This window comes from Capsicum annuum, chromosome 1, assembly GCF_002878395.1.
Source record: "Capsicum annuum cultivar UCD-10X-F1 chromosome 1, UCD10Xv1.1, whole genome shotgun sequence".
NCBI classification, from domain to species: Eukaryota; Viridiplantae; Streptophyta; class Magnoliopsida; order Solanales; family Solanaceae; genus Capsicum; species Capsicum annuum.
Genome location: NC_061111.1, coordinates 456,324 through 477,748, shown reverse-complemented (window position 1 = coordinate 477,748; position 21,425 = coordinate 456,324). Strand labels below are relative to the sequence as shown.

Here is a 21,425-nt window from a genome sequence, read left to right as displayed (position 1 = left end):
TAAATGAAGGAGGAAGGTGGTAAAATAGTTGGGGAAATTTAATTTGACAAAACAATGAGTGTAGTGATCGATGATAAATGAGCTGTTGTTGGAGGCTGCCAATGCTCAGAGCCATGCATGTAGTGGTGAAGTGATGAACTATTGGACAGTCTCAGGAGGATCGGATATGCTTATCATGTATTCGAAAAAAATGCATGATTTATATTTTTCCTTTTTTTATTTATATATAAACTGTTTAGTATAATTATTAATTCAAGAGTCCATGAGCTAGCTATGAACAACCAACAATATAATGAGCTGGTTTCTCCTCCCCTGTCTAATATTTTTATGTGGGTTCAATGTAATGGGTAGATACCGCTAATTTGATTAAAAACTTATACGCATTCGGTGTATACACTTAGTCAACACATGTATGCCACGTGTTTGAATTTGAAGTTCATGTTACTTAATCATAATTAATTTTACTTAATTTAATAACTAAACCATGATAAAGAATATTAGTTTGATGTATACAGCGAGTGCGCGTAAATTTTTATCATAATTTAAGTGTGTATAGACTTAGCGAAAAAACTTTGGGGAATTACTATCAGGATCCGTCATGTCTTGATGCTTGCAATTAGCTATATATATGAATCATGACTAACAAGCTAAGAAATATGGAATTACCAACGGCTATCTAATAAGTATGTATATATGATACTCAAGTTGAAATTGGCTATTATAAACCATTACTAATTAACAAGATATATATATATATATATATATATATATATATATGTTACTCCATTAATTACATTCAGGCAAACGTTATAAACTTGATAGCATTTAATATTTTTTTGTGGATAAACATTAAACCTAACTATATATCATCATTAATCCGTTATTCATCAAAGCTAGGTGGAAGAGATGGATCATAAATGACAATGCCAAAAAAGAAAAAGAAAGACACATAGTTAAGGTGCATGGTTGACTATTGGGTAGAGAGCCTTCCTTAATGGGTAGCTAGCAGACAATATAGGAGTAGTACATTAATACTGTATAAAGTCAACCACTTGCTGCTGACTTTGTATTAATGGAGTTCCAACTGCCACTTGTAATGTTGACTTGCTAGTGTATTCATTCTACCTTGTCTATGGGCTGATTATTGGAGAGGAAAAGCCCAGGCCTGTTCTACTGGGCTTTTACCTGTCCATATCCCTAATCAAAATAAGGTCAGATGGTGGGCTGTACCTCCTTAAAGCCCAAGTATAGCAAAAATAGTTTCATTTCAACAAACAAAATTCACTTTGAAAAAATACAATAAAATTTTGTGAGCAAGAAGTGAATTTTTTTTTGTGAAAATTACATATATAACGACACGTTTAGTGGTATTTACTAAATATCCCAACTTTTTTCAAAATTTCCTAAAATCTCAACTTATGGCCTTTGAAGATACATTCAATTTGTGATAGATACAACCTACAGATACATGTTATTATTAAATTAATTTGCTTGTTTTATGGGATGTAACTGCCTAAATAGCATTAATGTAGCAATTATCATAACTAATTAAGGTAAAAACGTAATAATATCCCACATTATAAGGTAATTAGTTTGTTATTCCACCTTTTAAACAAAATCCTCAAACAAAATCAGTTTCCACATAGAAAAAATTGAAACGATTTTTTTTCTTGATCTTGTTTGAGGTATTTGCAATGAATATTTCAGTGTTATTACGTCATTCTAGCATTTGGATTAACGATATAAAGTACGAAGGCTATAAGAGCAATGAAATCATTGTTAGTGAATTTGTGTCGTATGAAAAATTGATTTCGACAATTGCGGTAGAGATAAAATTTGACGAAAGCCAAAAAAGATTGAGGCTCGATACATAGTTGATGGTAATGCGACACCGTTGTTGATTTGTAATGAGATGGGTGTAAGGCTTTATATTGAAATCAAGAAAAGTGAGCTTGATTTTGGGATGTATGCACTTATTATCATTACAAGAGAAGATAAGTCTGCTAGTGAGAAGTTGTTTGATGATAAAGTTGGTGTTGTAATGTGTTTGGAAAATCCTAGTGAAAAAGTTGCGGAATTAATTGCTTATAAATCTAAAGTTCCTGCTCATATGTCGTTGTTTGATATGAAGGGGAACAAGATCATTACTGATTCCAAAAATAGTGAAGTTGAGGTTGGGTAAATCTACAAGGACAAGTGTACTTTAATTTCAGTCATGGCAAAGTATGCAATTGAGCATTCATTCAATTTCTATGCTAAAAGATCGGGCAAGAAAATGTATTTATCTTCTTTAATATATCATATGTTGAAAATTATATCTAATTTAATGAATTATGTAACTAATGTTAAATTGGTTATTATTCTACGTACGTAATTTTTTGTTGTTAAGTTAATAAAGCTGAGATATATTTTCTTGTACATGATACATTTTTTTGTTTCTTGTATCAGTGGTTCTATATTTGTGTATATTTATGTGTGTCATATTATTTTATTTTTAGCTAAATATGCGTACTCAAGAGACGTATGAGTATTGTTACAGATACAAATTGTAATCAATTATGACGTGAATGTATCTCTCAGATTTTTATTCTAGCACGTAAGAATCATCTTACTTTAGTATAATATTCTGACCTTTTTGTTTGCATGAGTGCAGCTACGTCCTAAGATGTCGTTTGGAGAATTGTGTTTGAGAATTTAAAGCATCTTATCGGCGGTAGCAAAAAAATTGAGGCTCGATACGTTGTTGGAGATACTTGCAACATAAGTACTACAACAGTAATACTTAAAAAATATTCATTTTTTAACTAAGAAATTATATTGATACTCCAAGTGTATATTCGTTTCGTATTCATAGAAATGTCACAATAATTATTAGGTTTATATGTTGTTTATTCAATCTTTTCTTTGTTGATGCAATTACAATTTACTGATGTCGTGACATCTAAATAATGGAAATGACAAGATTTAACAAATTTTAAGTGTAGAAAATCTTGGAGTCTTTTTCAGTTTACATTGAATTGATTGTACCCGAAAGGCATTTTACAATCAAATGCTAGTGTTGGATAATTTGACTATACGTCCTTTCACCAAAGTTTCTGCAATTTTCAAAAGTGCAACCAAATGAATAAATGTTAATCATGTATATATAGATTTGGAGAGCTGCCAACAACTATGAATATTTTGGGCATTGTTGATATTAATAAAGTAAAAATTACCTATATAACGGCATGTTTACTGATATTTACATAAAATTTTAACTTTTTACAAAATTTGCATAGCCATCAAGAAAAATATATAAAAATTTCACAGATAAAGTAGAACATCTTCACTATCAAACTAGTAAATATTTATGCAACTATAGTTTTTAAACAAGATACAAACTAGTAAACATTTATGCAACCATAGTTTTTAAACGAGATACAAACTAGTAAACATTTATGCAGCCATAGTTTTTAAACAAGATACATTAAAAACATATGAAATACAAAAAAATTAACATGTATCTCGTACAATATAACATAAATATATAAAATGCAGTTAATATAGATGTTACTAAAACCTGCAGCAAAATAATAATACATAAGAAACTTGAAGAGCCATCAAGAAAAATATATAAAAGGTACACAGATATGTTTGAACTAATTTTCCATCAAATATTTTGTAAAATTTCAAAAACAACACTTAAAGTGTATATAACGGTAAAAAGCAGCAACTAACTTCATGAAAAGTTTTAAATATTCAACTAATACACAATTATTCAATATTCAGAACACAATATTTTTTCATTGGTATGAAGCTACTCCTTGGCCTCGGTGAGTTGTCATTCTCACTAAAATTTTCATTCTCCGCCTTTTGAGACTCATATTTGAACAAAAGTGATGCGTATCTCAAACGAATACGAAAATCTAAGTCCGATTTAATCAAGTGCACTTTTCTTGTTGTATTGCATTCCCTACTCCATAAAAAAAAATTATAACAGATACATATAATACAACCTTCTCCATAATATGTATCTCAAAGCTTACTAACATGTATCTTCGGAATGCTTATTTCAATATGACTTAAAAATACAAGAGATACTTATAAAATGCTTAGTTTTAGTGGTATTTATATCACACAATAGATACAAGATAATACAAAATGTATCTTCAAGCTTAAAAACATGTATCTTTTATTTGCTTAGTTCAATAAAACTAATAAAACATTAGCTACATTAAAATGCATACTCATCTGACCATAGATACAAGATACTAAAATATGTATCTAGAAGAAATAATAAGTATCTTTTTTAATACGTATTTCAATAAAACTAAAACAACACTGGATACATATCAATGTTTGGCTCTTCTGCCAAGCAATAATTTGGCTCCACTATCAACACCGCTTTGAACCAATCGACATACTCATTTTTTTAGCCCGTGGTCTAAAAAAAAGAATAAAAGCAGAAAAACATCGGTCTAGAATCTTATACATGAAAAATTGAAAAGAGCAGGAGTCATTGAGTAGCTTGTTTGTGAAATGTTGATCCATGTACCTGCTTGCTAATTACTGGACCAAGATCGGCATCAGGCTCAGTTTCAGCGCTGACTTTCAGGACTTTTGTACGTTCCAACAGTTTTTCTTCCCTGCAAGATTAATTTACTGTCATCCATCAAAGATGTCAATAGTAAACTAAACGATCTAAATAAAGTGGCGTAATAATGTGAAATTTGAAGAAATTGGAAGGGAAGGAATACAACAACAACAACAAACCCAGTGCAATCCCAAAACTGAAAAAATCACTTTGTAAACCTAATCGCAAAATTTACAATAAAAAATTTGATAAATCATGTCGTTTTTTCAAAATTATTTTTTGAAAAAAAAAAAAGAAAGTAAAATAAGAATAAAAGAAATTGAACTTGATTTTAGGAAGGAAATTTACCTTAATTCAAAGGTTTGAATTAGAGAGAGAAATTGGATCGAAACTGTTGCTTGAATTAAGGCTTACAAAGAGGAGAAAATGGGTTAATTTTTTTGTAAAGTAACAGCTAAAGAAAAGGAGGTTTTAACTTGTATTTCAACTTTACCAAAAAATTGTAAATGTTGAGATTTAAGTAATATTTTAGAAGTGGAGTGATTTTTAGTAATTTAGAAACATAAGTTGTTTATTTAGGTAATTTTTTCATTTTTTTTAGTTTAGGTTTGGTGCACTATCGGTGTATTTTCTTTTTATATCATCATGTGATTTTTATCTGTTATAGCAACTCATTCATTTTTAAATTTTTATCTGAGAAATAAATGGCCTGCTACAGTAGATATAAATTATCTGATGGTGTAAAAAAAAAAAATACAACGACGTTGCACCAAACTTAAATTTATTGACAAATGAACTAGTCTAGTAGAGACAAACCAACTAAAAACATTTTACTAGTAACTTAAAGAATATTTATATAATTAGATCACTTATATATTCACTATAATAATGTTATAAATATAATAACTAACATGTTATTACATATTGAAATTGACATATATTTATTGATTCCATATTCCATATAAAAGATAATAATTTCAATTACAGTCATAGCTTTCAAATTACATTCATTTCTAAACAACCATTATAGTGTAACAAAATCATTTCATTATTGATATATATAATTTCAATTAGAGTACAGTATTATTTTGAGTATTGATTTGCCTACTTGGACATCCTGTAGCCATTTTCTTTAATACAATAAATTAAATTAGTAATAAATTAAAAATAAAAAAGAAGTCAATGGAGTATACTCCCTTCGTTCCAAATTATCGCCCTAAATTTACTAATTTGATTTGCCCTATATTATTTGTCTGTTTATATTAATCAAGAAACGTTTTTTTTTTTTTTATGTTTTATTCTTTGTATTAATTACTTTTTCTTTAAATTAAAATATAAATATCATTTAATAGGAGGCACTATAATAAACTAAACATATTATTAATTTATTTATTTTTTAATCAATGTATCATCTCAATTTTGAGATAAGTAATTTGGACGGAGGGAGTATTTATCTCTATTATTATTATTATTATTATTAGGAATACCTTTCCTTCTTCAATTTTGTCAGGTAAAATAGAGAGAGAGATCAGAATTTTGATTCATCAAAAAAATGGGATACGTACTAAGGGTTCGATTTGCAGCATTCTTCGCCGGAGCAGCGGTGGCGTCTGCCGGCGGCTTCTACTTTCTCCGGAAGGATTACCAAATCGCCCACCATTCCATGTCTCAACAGGTTCCTTTTCACATCGTCCTCGTCTTTAATTAATTTTGTTATGCAATTACCTTGAATCAAGTTGACTTATACTGTCATTGATTGAATTAATTTTCTTATTGGATATCACTAGGACAGTTGGAAAGATTATGGGCTGCCCTTTTTATATTTACCCTTCTCTACTAAATTTGCATATTTGGTTCACCAGCCATGATTCAAACTTTGTAATCTTGTTTTGAGGATTTGTTAGTAATTAGGTTCAGATTTTCGATACAACTGCAGTGTGTTGCATTTGTTGCTGAACCAAAGACGTGGGGCTTGATGGAAATGACTGTTCTGTTTAATTTACTGATAGAAATTAGGGAAACTAAACCTCTGCTAAGGTTTTAAGATATAATAACTGTTGGAGGAATCGGTAATCGACGAGTTAAGATTTTAAATGCTTTCTGGTTAGCCTCTCTTGTGTTTGCAAGACTTGCGGGTTCTGCATTTAGTTCCTGCTTCATGTAAGATAGCTAGTGGTTTGGAGTGTATTGGTCCTGGATGGAACTTGTTCGTCAAATTGTAGCTAGAGGAATCTACGTGTAATTGGTGAATCAGTGCGCGTTTGAGTGATAGCGTTTGTAAATTATCTATAACTTGCTCCGAAGCGCTGTTTTCATTTCCAAGTCAGAATGTTATACTTCAACAAGATCAATTACCGTGGCTGTCACAGCAAGATTATTACTGATGATACTTGATATGTTAGACATCCTTAAATATAACTTATTCTTGTAATGGCTATCTATTTTGATGCTGGTGGCTTCATTCCATTGTTCAAGTAACAATGAGGATTAAGGTTGTTTCCCAAGGGGTGGCGATAATGGTGCTTCAAGGCAAGTACCAAAAGTTGGTAATGCGTGAAGTGACTTATTCTTGGATGATTCAGTAGCATGGCTCCAACAGATTTTAGTTAGGATCCTACCAACAACACGCAGGAAATTAAATTTGTCTCTTTGGCTGGTTCAGCAGAAGGGGTATGACAAATTTAGATAGGATCTTGGTTATCAAAAAAAAAAAATTAGTTAGGATCTTAACAATAACATACAGGAGATTCAAAATATCATTATGGAATTAGGATCGGTTTGAAATCTAGGATCCTTTTAGGAATATGGTGGTATCATAATGGCATGATCAGTATGGATAGTATGGAGTAGCATCAAATTAGTATGATGAAGAGTGGCGATGCTGAATAGTGGACATGCAAAGTTAGCTAGTGGTAATTAAAACTTAAGAGGAAAGTATGAAGCGAGCAGGAACAGGACAAAATGGGACTTTTATTTACATATTTAATTTTTTGGACAATGTGACCATTTATTGAACCCCTTTTTCCTCTTTCTTTTAGAGCCACTAATGTCGGATTGCAGTTAGTAAAATTTTCATAACATGTTTTCGAGGTTTTATGCTTGTTTTCTCAATTTCATCCCCCTTTACCCCAAAGTTAAATACTGCTAGTTCTTAACTTTTTTTGATAACCTACTAGTTCTTAACTTCTTAGCGGACCTCTTTTTCTTCTTGTTCTCTATCTGTAAAACCAATAGGTTCAGTAAGGATCATTTCAGTGATCTTAAGCATTGTGGAAGTTTAATGCACAAAATAGGTGCAGAATTGATGGAAAAAGATGGTAACTTGAACATAATGTTTGCACAATACTAAGCAATTTAACTTTAAGAGATATAAAAATTGAGGATGCCTATCTCTTAACCTCGTTTAAGTGATAAATCCTTATATAATGGATAGATGTCTTACATTCATTGGTCCAACGTGACATCAAGGGTGGTTTAAGTTTTGTGGTTGCAACTAAACTGTAGCTTGACCCTTAAAATCCTGCAATTTGTATTAAATGATTTATTCATATTTCTCGTGTTTTCTTGAAAATTTGATAGAAGAAAGATGATAACTTTTTAGCATTATTTTTGTACGTATTAGATCATCATTCATCATGTTCCACTGGTCTATGTATTGTCGCTGTTAATAGTTGAATGAAGCCCTCTTTTCCAGAAATTTTCTCTTTCGCATGTTCCTTTGTTAAGCATTATGTATTGCTGCCAAAAGATCATTGGAGCCATGAAACTCTTTTGTAAATGATAGGGGAAATTGAAAAGAAGGAAAGATACATTACTATTTTGACAGGCAAAATGAAACTTGGTCACAAATCAATTCTGGACTAAAAGAGCAATTTCTTCAAGCGTCTTACATTTTCTGTACTTCAATGTGTTGCCTCAGCTAGATTCTATTTTATCTTCATGCTATTCAGTCTTTTCTTTTATCCAGGTGAATGATGTCTATGAATCTCTGAATGGACGCATTTCCACTTTGGAAAGGCTGAAAGAAGCGGATGCCGCGAAACACGTGGAAGCTACCGAGTAGATGTTCTAAGAGATTTCCAATGGATACATGTCAAGTTGAGACATCAAAATAGACTCCATAGGTTGTAGTTGCTCTTTGATTCCATTGTGATGTATTTGACTTGCTACTTGAAGTTCAGTTTTTCTTTTGTTTTGCCGTATGACGGGCCAAAAGACGCATTTTCCCGAGGCGGTAATGAGAACCTAAAGTCAAGTTTGACCCTTTCGGTTTCTGAACTTTGGAATTATACTTGTGCGCTTCTTCAATAAGATGAAAGCTTAAACAATTGATTTGGATTTTCTTGGTGATTCTGGACAGTTTTATTTTGGAGTTTACATTTTTCAGAAAGTAGAGGTAATAAGCTTGTATCTCTTATATCTGATACTTCTCTAGTCCTGTTTCTGTTGATCTAATGGATCGTTTCACTATAGAATCGATCCGGGCTATTAGATAAATGTCATCAGTCTGAGGTTGCTCCTCTTTCTTGGCAACACCAATATGGTTGGTTGGAATCTTACCTGAGCTGTAGCATTGCATTGGATTTTAGGCGAAATAGTTGGTGATGATTGTTTACAAGAGCTTTTGTGGAGGAACAAGTACGCAAAGTCATTTATAGATAAAAGGTGATGCAACACCTTTTGCAGTGGAGGTTATTTGAGGGATAAACAAGATGAGAAAACATAATGTGGAAGTAAGTGCAATTACTGGACGCTTACCTCCCTGAAAATGAAAAATAAAAAGGATATGGAACTGAACCTGCCTTTGTGGGCTGCTGCTCTTTCCTCTTATTATTGTAGTTTCTTCATCTTGGTTGGATAATAATGAATTCTGGTGTCCTAGATTTCAGTTGAGCACCTATTTAGTGTTATCGTAGAAAGTAGGCCTCATCATCAATTTATTACACTCCAAACGAAAAAATAAAATAAAAAGACAACTCTAAAGGGTTGCCAGATGCAAATTAGCCGAAGGGCTCAACCACAAGGGGGTCTATAGTAACTCAGCCTCACCTTACATATCTGATGCAGAACAACAAAAATACATGGAGATGCGGGGTATCGATCCCCGTACCTCTCGCATGCTAAGCGAGCGCTCTACCATCTGAGCTACATCCCCTGGTACGGGTGTAGAAACGCTCTGCAACATATTGATCCATAACTGAAGAAATTGCCAAAAGAGAGAAATTGCAAAAATGCTGGCTATGGGGTTCGAACCCATGCGCACTTATGTGCAGAAGATCTTAAGTCTTCCCCCTTAACCTCTCGGGCAAACCAGCCTGTGTTCGCTTTTTCTTATTATATGGTATAAGACTAAACAAATTTTGCTACTCATTAAAATATGGACTTAATAGATCTATTTTGTTAGTGTTCTTGATCTGATATTCAAAATTTTCACATGGTTCTAGAGCCTAAATATTTATACTCAACTTACATTGTTCGCAGATCTTATTTTCCCTATATATCCGTGTGAGGTATGGAAGATGTTTATCAAAGATCATCGGTTCAACAGGAAGCATTTGACGTAGGATTGTAAGAAAAAAGACTCGGAAGTAACATAAATATGAACTTTTTACACGTGAGATTCTTTTTTAAAAAAAAAAATTGTTTTTGTTTGACATCTACATATACATACAAAAGCACACCCTCTTATTTTGTTATGTAATACATGACAAATTGAAAAGTTACAATAGTCTCACTAATTTTAATAAAGATCAATATCCCCTTCCTCCCTAACAGAAGGTGGTTCAAGAAAATGAAGTTTTTTATATTGAGATCAGAGAGGATGAGTTGGAGGTTTTGTCATCGCAGATACTGCATAAGATGGAGTAAATGGAAGATCTTATTTCCCACTAATGTTTTTATGATCTCCTTATTATTATGGTATTCTAAAGAGCTAGCTAGCACTCTTCCTTCTTTCATATGCAGATATATGGACACATAATAAGTAGTCACAGAAATAAAGTTACTTAATTATGCGAAGACAATTATTTGCATGATCAGCGCATGCAGTGTATTTTGTTCAAGACTAATGTTTTAATTGTGTTATACTTTAGAGAGTACCTAGTACAGTAGTAGAAAATTATTTTACCAGGTCAAGGCCTGCTACGATGTTAAACTAGAGGAAAGAAGTAGTCCCTCGGTTGAAACAAAAGAGAGGGAGTATACATTAAGGTTGGACCAATACAAGTACGTACTAATAAAGACCTATAATTGGTCTCTGATATTATCTTTCTCTAATTTGGCACAACATCTGAAAAAAGCTGCAAGAAATGAAGCTGGACTAGTCTTTGTTAATTAATGAAGCGCATACAGGGCTACATATAATACATAGTAGCTTCATTACTTTTTTCTTCTTTTATTACCTATCTACTTCAATAAGTCCAAAAAAGTTAGTTTTAGTGGTGGGTGGATATATATATGAGCCTCCACATTTTCCTGTTAATTCAGGTTTTAGTTGACAAATGCCCACATGCTTTCTCCCCTAAAAACGTTCTTGTGAAACTAACTAATAAAGTGAATGACGAAGATTCTTCTACATATATAGCCACCGTATAAAATTATTTGTCAAGTACTTAAAGACTAAACAGATTTTTCATTTTATACATCATAGACTATATATATCTTGTTTTCCATGCGACGAACAGAAATATTCGCCTGTGAGAACATATTATACATTTATATTTTATAATATCAGCAAAACTTGCACTTAAGTTTTTGATTTTATATAGTAGTAGTAGTCAATATTGAAGTACCAAGTGGACATAAAAATACTATATTACTTGGTAATCAAAATAGTACACACGGAAGCTAACCCAGAGGTACACCAGAATTATGTAGAAAAAATAAATGGGCATAAACATGGTGTGAGGGTATATATAAAAGATGGTCCCTCAAGATGAAGAACCGCATCCGCATGTGAAGGAGATAAAGAGTTCAGAGACTATTGATTTTGGTGGCAGAAGAATTGGTTTGATAAGTCACATGAATATTTTGAGTGTTAGAGGTTACGCTAAACTTTTTGGACTATATGTATATATATATACTTTCTCCATTTTATTTTACTTTATCTTCATTGAAATTTTAATTATTAGTGTTTTGGCTTACTAAATTAACGTTATAATGTTTTGAAACTTTAAATTTAATTATAATTATAATTATTTTATGGCGTTATTTCATGGTTTGTTTGCTTCGAAAGTGCATGATGCTTGAAAGTGTTGTTACTTTTGTGGTATGTCTTCATTAAATTGGGGAAATCACGTGAATGGAAGTCTTGTTAGAAACAGAGTCTCGTGACTCGGCATGTGTGGACAGAAAATTACAAAACAAAAACGTCAAAACAACGTTCCAAGTTTCTTTCCGTTTCTGACAAAGTCTAATTAGTTTTGTTACTTTCCCACTCCCATGATTACGCTTCTTAATTTGCTCGTTACTTTAGTAAATCACGCTTAACTTGTTACTACAACATTTTAAGAAAGGTAGCATCATTTTCTGACAATCATATACTGAGATGGACAGACAGCTTTCAGCAGCATGTAAAATTGATGTTCAAAAGATGGGCAGGCAAGAGAGGTTGTCCCAATTTTCTGACAATCATATACTCCTCGCTCCGTTTTAATTTGTTTGACACAAAATTTAAAATTAAATAAATAAAAACGGAGAGAGTCTTTCATCTTCTTTAAATGGGATAGATAATCCTCAAGATTTTAATATAACTTTTATCTTGATCTTAACTAATCAAACAAATTTTATACTGGACGTTGGAGGGTGAGTTGTTAAAGCAATGTTTTAACCTTTTTGATTTGTGCATGCGGTTTTAGTCGCCTAACTAATAAAGATGGACTTTTAGACCCTGTATTAGTTGTTGTTCTTTTCGTCTCAAATTATTTATATTATTTTTTTTTACACGTCTCTTAAAAAAAAATTGATTAGAAGAAGACATTGACCATAACATCACTCCAAATTAAAGCAATTGTGGTTTTCAAGAACAATAACTACTAAAAAAAATACAAAAAAGAAATATGTGTCGCTATATAAAAAAGTTGTTCCAAAATTATTTGTAACTTAAAAAATTCAAGACAAGAAACACTAATTATATTCAACTATGCTCCTATAAATCACATATGGATAATTTGCGGTGAGTGGGTACTTGGATAAGTCACATTGTTATTGTCGCCGTGAATTATGCTATTTTCAACATTATTCAAAATCTACCTAAAAAGAAGACACAATATTCCATCAGGCCTAATCGAAGTCTAATTGGGGAGGGAAAATGTGAGTAAATAATGTTATTTTCACGAGATTGAACAGTAATAATAATACTAGCTCCCTGAACAGTCTTATTCTTGTCCTCATTGACTTTATTTCAACACTTCCAAAACAGATAATGCTTTTATTGTTCTTTCTCAACTTCTTCTGTTACGCTCGATAACTTTTAGCTCTTTTCATGCAATAAATTCGTCTCATTTGTCGCAGTTGATCCCGTGAATTATATTATATTATATTATATAATATAGTAGTATGATTTTACCACTTTATTTAATAAAATTAAATAAACAGTTTCTAATAAGGTTTGGCTTTGGCAACAACCAACGAACTCCTCAACTACCAACTAGTATATAAACAGCTACTTCCCTTCCCTCCAATCAAACTCAAACTTTTGAGACATACCAACCACATCATCCTAGTAGTAAAACATTACTAAGGTGAACTTGAGAAAATGGCCCATGCTTTTAACATGCTTATTTTATGCTACACCTTCTTCCTCTTACTTGATCTTTCTCACAATTTTGCCTTTGCCTTCACTTCTCAAGATTACTCTAATGCTCTTGAGAAATCGATTCTCTTTTTCGAGGGACAGAGGTCTGGAAAATTGCCTGCGAATCAACGCGTTAAGTGGAGGGGGAATTCTGGCTTGTCCGATGGTTCCGGTTCCCATGTAATTCTCAAATATACTAGCATGATTACATTGCTCCTCTATCCCTTTCCATTTTACGTGACACGCTTTTCTTTTAGTCTGCGACTGCAGACTACCAATGAATGACACTTCTCATAATATATAATGACTCACTCTTTTCTTTTAATAGGTTAATCTAGTAGGAGGATATTATGATGCAGGGGACAATGTTAAGTTTGGATTGCCAATGGCATTCACCACAACTCTACTAGCATGGAGTGTGATCGAATTCGGAAGCTCCATGCACAGCCAACTTGGCCATGCAAAAGAAGCCATCCGTTGGAGTACAGATTATCTTCTTAAAGCAGCCACAGCCAGCCCAGACACGTTATACGTGCAAGTAGGAGACCCGAACCAAGATCACAGGTGTTGGGAGAGACCCGAAGACATGGACACGCCTCGCAATGTGTATAAGGTGTCCCCTCAAAATCCTGGTTCTGATGTTGCTGCTGAGACTGCTGCTGCATTGGCTGCTGCCTCTATTGTGTTCAAAGATTCTGACCCTTCTTATTCCTCTACATTACTCCATACTGCACAAAAGGTAATGAAGCAAACTTAGTCCTCTACATTTTTGTTATATAGTATCTTGTTTTGTGCATCCAAATTTAAGCACATTTGCAATACTGCAGGTGTTTGCTTTTGCTGACAAGTATAGAGGTTCCTATAGTGACAGCCTCAGCTCAGTAGTCTGCCCATTTTACTGCTCTTATTCTGGATACAATGTAAGATGAAATGTTACTTAATATTATAGTGAATACACACATATATCATACTCATATGGATGCTAGTATGACTGAACATAAGTATATTATGAACTATTCAGGATGAACTTCTGTGGGGAGCATCATGGCTTCATAGAGCTTCACAAGACACTTCTTATCTTTCTTATATCCAATCAAATGGTCAAACTATGGGTGCTAATGATGATGACTACTCCTTCAGTTGGGATGACAAGAGACCTGGAACAAAAATTGTTCTCTCAAAGGTTCTTGTTTTCATTTCTACTCTCACTTCAACTTCAAATTTTTAGCCATAAACTCACTCCTCACCTACTGGTTTTCCACAGGACTTTTTGGAGAAAAGTACTCAAGAATTCCAAGCATACAAAGTTCACTCAGACAATTATATCTGCTCTCTAATTCCAGGCTCACCTAGCTTTCAAGCTCAGTATACCCCAGGTCAGCACTTGCAAATTCTTGCCCATTCATATTTTGGCAGGATTTGTAGACAAGGGAGTTCAACTTAATCTACAAACATTATTTTAACAAATTATACTTAAAAACTTAATGTTTGAACCCCTTAAATCTTGAATCAGTTTGTGCATTCAAAAGCTAGAAGTTAACGAAATTACTCAAGAGTCTCGGATACTAACATTAGAGACAAAATGTTTGCAGGGGGGCTTCTATTCAAAGGAAGTGAAAGTAATCTCCAATACGTGACATCGTCATCGTTTCTCCTATTAACCTACGCCAAATACTTGAGGTCAAATGGAGGAGTTGTGTCATGTGGGAGTTCAAGATTTCCTGCAAACAAGCTCGTCGAGCTTGCAAGAAAACAAGTGGACTACATATTAGGAGATAATCCAGCAAAAATATCGTACATGGTTGGTTTCGGACAAAAGTATCCTCTTCGTGTGCACCATAGAGGTTCATCTCTACCATCAGTGCGTACACATCCTGGTCACATTGGCTGCAATGATGGGTTCCAATCATTGTACTCGGGCTCGCCTAATCCAAACGTTCTTGTTGGAGCCATTGTGGGTGGTCCTGACAGTAGAGATAACTTTGAAGATGACAGGAACAATTATCAGCAATCAGAACCCGCCACTTACATTAATGCACCGCTGGTTGGGGCACTTGCTTTCTTATCTGCAGAATCTACAGCAGTCTAGATTAATTAGTAGTGGATAACATATCTGGTTGATGGGAGTTCAGCCTACCTCTATTAACTAAGTCTAGTAGTCAGAGGAAGTGGATCAGATAATCTGTATGATCCCTCTAGACAATTGTAACATGAAAGTTGCACTAGATATTCCAATTTATGTGTTTATTTTTCCTTTTATGCATTCAGCATGTAAACAAGAGATGTAAAGAGGAATTCTTGGTTCCTCTAGGAGACTTAAGTCCCTTGAAATGCTTGAAATGAATGTTCAGACATTTTAGTAAAACTTGCTCCACATTCAATACCTCAGCCAGTCTACCTGAATCCAGGAATGTAATATCTTTCGATTCATACATATCGTAAAAAGATGGAAAAACGAAGAGGCTATAACGAATGCAATTACTAAACAGTTTCTTGTAGAATCACGAATGCCATTCTCCTATTATAAATATTTCTTCACCAACTAAACTAACATCTATCCCATTCAAAAATCGAATTAACATTATCCTTGTTACTAACAGACTCCGTAAAAGTTTCCAATGTCTTGTAGCATGTCTAGTTGAACTGTAAAATCACCACTGAAACTTTCAACACTACTAGAGTATCACAACTTTAAACTCAATGGATAATGACTCCGATTAGATCATATTAAATGTAGTTTGATGTGTGACTCCACGAGGATAGATTTTGGAATTTGGATGACCAATCACTTGATGGTTGTTCATCTATCGCTTTCACGTGGATAAGCTCTGATGGAAGTCTGTAATCTGTTTGTTGATCTACGCATTACTTCAAATCCAATCTATAATACAAGTGAAATAGCAAATCATTGCATTCTTGTGGCCATCGCGCTAAGATATTGAGTGACTATTATACTATTTTTTTTCTCTTTAGAAACTAGATGGCTCTGCAGGTAGGAGCTTGGAACAGTCAGCTCACAAAACAAAAAATATGAAATTGATCTCTTATTTGGGCTGGATTTTTATGTAATACTTTTGTGGAGATGAACATTGGATGGAACATATCCTTATCCCTTATTGTAGAGACCGTTCATTGGATGTTACAAAGTGAGTGTGGTATATTAAGGGGCCGATCTTCTTTGTTATTTATAACCTTGTTCATTCTGTTAACAAGAGTACATAAAACACACCACATTGAGTTTCATTTCCCTGCTAACACTTGGTCATGGGTATCATTTGTAGGATACATTTTTGAGTCTAATACATTAGTATAGGTACCTTGTAGCAATCACTTTTTTCCTTTAATGTAATTAGCAGCAATTATTGCTACGGCTTGTGTTAGTTTTTAGTGGTCCAATCCAATCCAACTCCACCATGTGCATATTATATCATGATCAGTAACCCTTTTGGACCGTATTTTGTATAGCCCCTCCACAAGGTTGGTGTGTTATGGACACAAGTATTCTTGCAGAATACATCATCACGGCCCGGCACGTGGTAACAAGTTTATTGCCCAAGTATTGGTGTAATAGAACCAAGTGCTAAAGAAGGAAGACGACAGAGTGAAGAAGAACACAAAGGGACACCATCCATGTGGAACAATTGTACAATCATTAGACAACTATTTGGACCCCTCACTCACTATAACCATATGACTCACTCTTTTCTCCCTAAAAGTTCCATAGGACAGAGCACCCTGAGTTGTTTTTGAAAAAATTCCCAATAAATCAAAGTCCTAATTGTGTATGACTAATGATATGGTCAGTTAAACAACTTTTTTTGGGAAATTGTATGATGTAATATGTCAAATATAATATTTTTATTTCACACCCTTAACAAAATCATGGCTTTGTGGCTGTCCTACATGTCCACTTGACCAAGATAAAAATGCTCATGCATCCATCTCGCACTCATTGGAGAAGCTAACCCTCCCGGGGGGTTGCAAGGGAGTTCATATGCATCCATCTAGTATGTAGATATTGAATCCTTTCACTTCTTTGCGTGTTACCTCTTTATATTTTGGACTTTTGGACACCCTCACAGTTGCTTGCACTACATCATCGTTTATGATCAAAAGTACCAATTACAGTTTAATAATATATAGTACATCATCGTTAATCAATTACTTAAGGATCAAAAGTATGATATTATAGTCTTTTAATAATGGTACTTTCTTTTTAAACTTATGGGTGTTATGTAATAGTAACGCAATTACAGTTTATAGGCAGATATTATGAATTGAGAATTCTTAATTGATGGAACATGATTGCATCACACGTAAATCATTGCTTTAACAGTGTCGTCAAAGCGAAGCATCCTATGGTTCTTGGGATCTGCAGTCTTTTTTACTCTGATTTCTAATCAAGAAACATCACAACTTTTGTTACCACCAAATTCCATGTCACAAAGCGATGTATGTAAATGAAATATTGAAATGATTTCAATTTGAACATGTTCAAGATAATATATTGATGTAGATGGAGGAGGGGGAGGGAGACTAAGTGTGAAAGTTGGCCACCTCTATTAAATAGTAGAGGTACATGTGAGGTTGAACATCTTTTTCCTCTTTTTGCAATTTCAGTAGCTGGAAGGACATGAAGATAGAACACCATGGCCCTACTGCTATTTCTTTTCTTTCTTAAAAGCTTGTACTAGTAATAAAGCAAAAGCAAGAAAGTTAGCCCAAAGGATTAGAAAAAGCAAGCTGTGCACAGCAGCAAAGGTGTTATTAGAAAAGCAAGAAGCTCCCCGGGACCTCCTTCTAAAGGGCTTAAAAAAACATTCCCAATTGGAACCAAGAGGTTGATGATGATGATGATCAGTAGCCAAGAAAATACCAGCAATAAGTCTACTGGCATCTCAGATGATCACATTATCCCTACTTCTATATGTCCAACCTGGAAACTCTACGAGAACCCCTTCTATAATTCGCAAAATCAACAACACAACCCCCCCACTCTTCAAGAAGAAACCAGCCACGCTGCTCTCCGAATTCACCACAACAATAAGCAAATTCATCGCCTCAATCTCCCGATATCTGCTAGAAAAATTGCAGCATCCTTTTGGGATCTCACCTTTATAAGGCCCTTTATGGACTCTGAGCTCGAAATGGCTCGAGCCCAAGTTGCTGAATTGAAGGCCAAGGTAGAACACGAGCGCAAGGCGCGTAAGAAGTTGGAGTCGATGAACAAGAAGATTGCAAGAGAGCTCTCTGAAGAGAAAAAAGGGAGAGAGGCGTTGGAGCGAGTCTGCGAAGAGCTTGCCAATCACGTATCATCGGACAAAGCGGAGATCAATCGGTTGAGGAAAGAAATGGAAGAGGAGAGGAAAATGCTGCGGGTGGCTGAGGTTATGAGGGAAGAAAGAGTTCAAATGAAGCTCACAGAGGCTAAATATTTATTGGAAGACAAGTTGTTGGAATTGGAAGCAACCAAGAAAATGTTACAAACTGAGCAACCCAAGATTCAAGAAAACATCAGCCATACCATTTCATCAGGTGCATGTGATCAGGAAACGGAGACGCGGTGTGAAACTGCTGATCACAAGTCCATTAGTGAGGGGAAAACTGCTTCTTTTCAATACCAAGTGACGATTCATAGAAGAAACCATTCGTCAGAGCCTGAAAATCCACACATCAAACGAGGGATCAAAGGATTCGTCGAATTCCCAAAGGTTGTTAGAGCCATTAGTTCCAAAAGCAGACATTGGGGTACAAAGTTGGAGTGCCAAAAGGCTCAGCTTAGGATACTACTGAAACAAAAGTGTCCCATCCGATCCAACGGGCTTCTAACAACCTGATAACCATAAAGTTTGCAACTTTGGAGTGTTATTCTGCATGGTTCATCCAAAGATATTACTGAAACAGAATACTCCTATCCAATCTAATGGTCTTTTAAGCTAATACCACAAAATTTATAACTTTGGAGTGCCATTTTTTTCTTTATCTAAGCCTTGATTGAATTTATGCTAGGCCTGAAGAATCTATTTTGTTTTCGTGATACTGTGAGTTTTCGTGAATTGTGATATTATAAATGTATAATTCTCTGGATTATGATCTTGCTCACTTGAAAGTTGTATGATTATATGGTTTCACAGATGAAAATCCGACTTTGTATCATACTACCATTCTTGAAACTACTAAATCACAAATATTTACACATTCAACTATTCATCTTACAACTGAATGTCCTGAAAATGGCTCATAATTTACTTGAATGTTTTCGTTTAAAAATAAGGAGGATGAACGAACGAGTGCACATGACACCTAAAGTGAATTCCACATCGAAGTGGGGGAGAAAAGTGAATGAACCTATAGAGCATAACACAAGTTTACATGATAGGCATGATTTTGGTGTCGACTTTGGCATAACCAAAGGACAAATAATTTACAAATTTATGAGGGTTTTTTTTTCATCAAACGAACAATACGTGTCATGGACTTGAATTGTACATCAAAACGAACACTGCTTATCATGGACTTGGATTGTATATGAGATAATACTAGTAGGTTATATTTTACTATGGGAGGGTGAACGAACGAGTGCACATGACACCTAAAGTGAATTCCACAGCAAAGTGGGAGAGAAAAGTGAATAAATCTATAGAGCGTAACACAAGTTTACATGATAGGCACGATTTTAGAGTCGACTTTGGCATAATCAAAGGATAATTTTACAAATTTATAAGATTTTTTCAATTAAAACGAACAATACGTGTCATGAACTTGGATTGTATATGAGATAATGCTAAGAAAATACTAGTAGGTTATATTTTACTATTGGAGGAAAATTGCAACATTCCAGATAAGCCATTGTTAGTGTCATCATTAAACAAACAATTGGTCCACCAAATTAATGCAGGAAGCTTTAAAGTAGCCCCAAGCATCATTATTGTTTTAGTTGGTGCTAGAGCCGTCAATATGGCAAGGCTCGTTGGGTGGCCCAATTCGACTTGTAATTTGATGGAGTTGGGATTCAATTTTTGTAATTCATTTAAGAACAGGTTCTTTTAGCTCGGTCTGGATAAGCTCGTGGCCTGTGGGGCTTGAGCAATGTGGGTTGGACTGATTTGTGGGTTGATCCATAAGTCAAATACATGCAACTATTTAGATTACTTATTAGTATTTTTATTTGATTCGAAGGAAATCATGTCAAAAATTATTTAATTTCGCTATTAGGAGTATGTTTTGAGATGTTGAAGACTTCATTAACAGGTATTAATACTATGTAATATTGTCTGATAATATTTATGTTTATTAACATTCTAACATTAAATTATAAAATATTTTTTTAAAAGAATGGACTGACCCGTAAGGGCCTTAATTCACAAAATAATAGTGTGAGTTTGGTATTTTTTGATCCATCATTTTAATGGGACAGTCCTACCTAATTCGTTAAACTCAAAGCCCATATGAGATAGTTTAGATTGACTGAACCGACCCACACTGAGAACTCTAGTTGGTGCAATTTATCGAAGGAAGAAATACTAACCATTTAATTTTAGTAGTTACAAAGTTGTACAATTTTGTAGCACTACCATAATTACTTTACTACTATATATATATATATATATATAAGCGTGAGTAGGCTGAAAGAAGGCAGCTGACGGTCGATATGTCTGCTTTCAGTTGCCTGTTTACTTCGTAATTTTACTATATTATTTTTAATTAATTATTATATGATATTTATGTGTTAAAAAATTAATAATATTTAATAAAAAATAAAATAGACATTTATGACATGACTGTTTCAACTCCTTTAATTGTAATTTTACTATATCCCCTATAATTAATTATTATGAGTCATCTAAATATTTAAAAATTGATAATATTTATTTTTAAAAAGGTGAAATAAACATAAAATGATAAATTAAATCTTGATGTTTTAAATTAATTTGACATCTTATGTGATGTCCACTTAAAAAAATTTCAAAAGTATTTTTTTATAGCAATTTTATTATATCACTTTTAATTAGTTATTATAAGTTATTCAAGACGTTGAAAGTCGTATAAATCATAATA

The 21,425-nt window shown here is 33.6% G+C and overlaps 2 protein-coding genes and 3 non-coding genes across 5 annotated transcripts; 3 read left to right on the top strand and 2 right to left on the bottom strand.

Annotated features, from left to right (window-relative positions):
* The first annotated feature begins 5,970 nt into the window (after positions 1-5,970).
* Positions 5,971-8,911, top strand: LOC107863639. The gene is made up of 2 exons (XR_007056581.1): positions 5,971-6,248; positions 8,541-8,911. It is a non-coding gene; the product is annotated as an uncharacterized LOC107863639 (transcript).
* Positions 8,912-9,655: 744 nt separating this feature from the next.
* TRNAA-AGC lies at positions 9,656-9,728 on the bottom strand. Its single transcript has one exon. It is a non-coding gene; the product is annotated as a tRNA-Ala (tRNA).
* A 77-nt stretch (positions 9,729-9,805) lies between these two features.
* TRNAL-UAA lies at positions 9,806-9,888 on the bottom strand. Its single transcript has one exon. It is a non-coding gene; the product is annotated as a tRNA-Leu (tRNA).
* Positions 9,889-13,285: 3,397 nt separating this feature from the next.
* Positions 13,286-15,732, top strand: LOC107863632 (endoglucanase CX-like). The gene is given in 6 exon segments (NM_001324867.1): positions 13,286-13,547; positions 13,696-14,106; positions 14,195-14,287; positions 14,389-14,550; positions 14,632-14,743; positions 14,960-15,732. Coding segments are annotated over 6 exon segments (1,494 nt in total). The 5' UTR covers positions 13,286-13,328; the 3' UTR covers positions 15,457-15,732.
* Positions 15,733-17,868: 2,136 nt separating this feature from the next.
* Positions 17,869-19,502, top strand: LOC107863622 (protein BRANCHLESS TRICHOME). Its single transcript, XM_016709644.2, has one exon. It carries the CDS (start codon positions 18,212-18,214, stop codon positions 19,202-19,204), a length of 993 nt encoding a protein of 330 aa, XP_016565130.2. The 5' UTR covers positions 17,869-18,211; the 3' UTR covers positions 19,205-19,502.
* Positions 19,503-21,425: the final 1,923 nt, after the last annotated feature.

Excerpts from the sequence above, each read along its gene's own strand:
- LOC107863622 (XM_016709644.2), top strand. The coding sequence starts at position 18,212 with ATGATGATGATGATCAGTAGCCAAGAAAATACCAGCAATAAGTCTACT.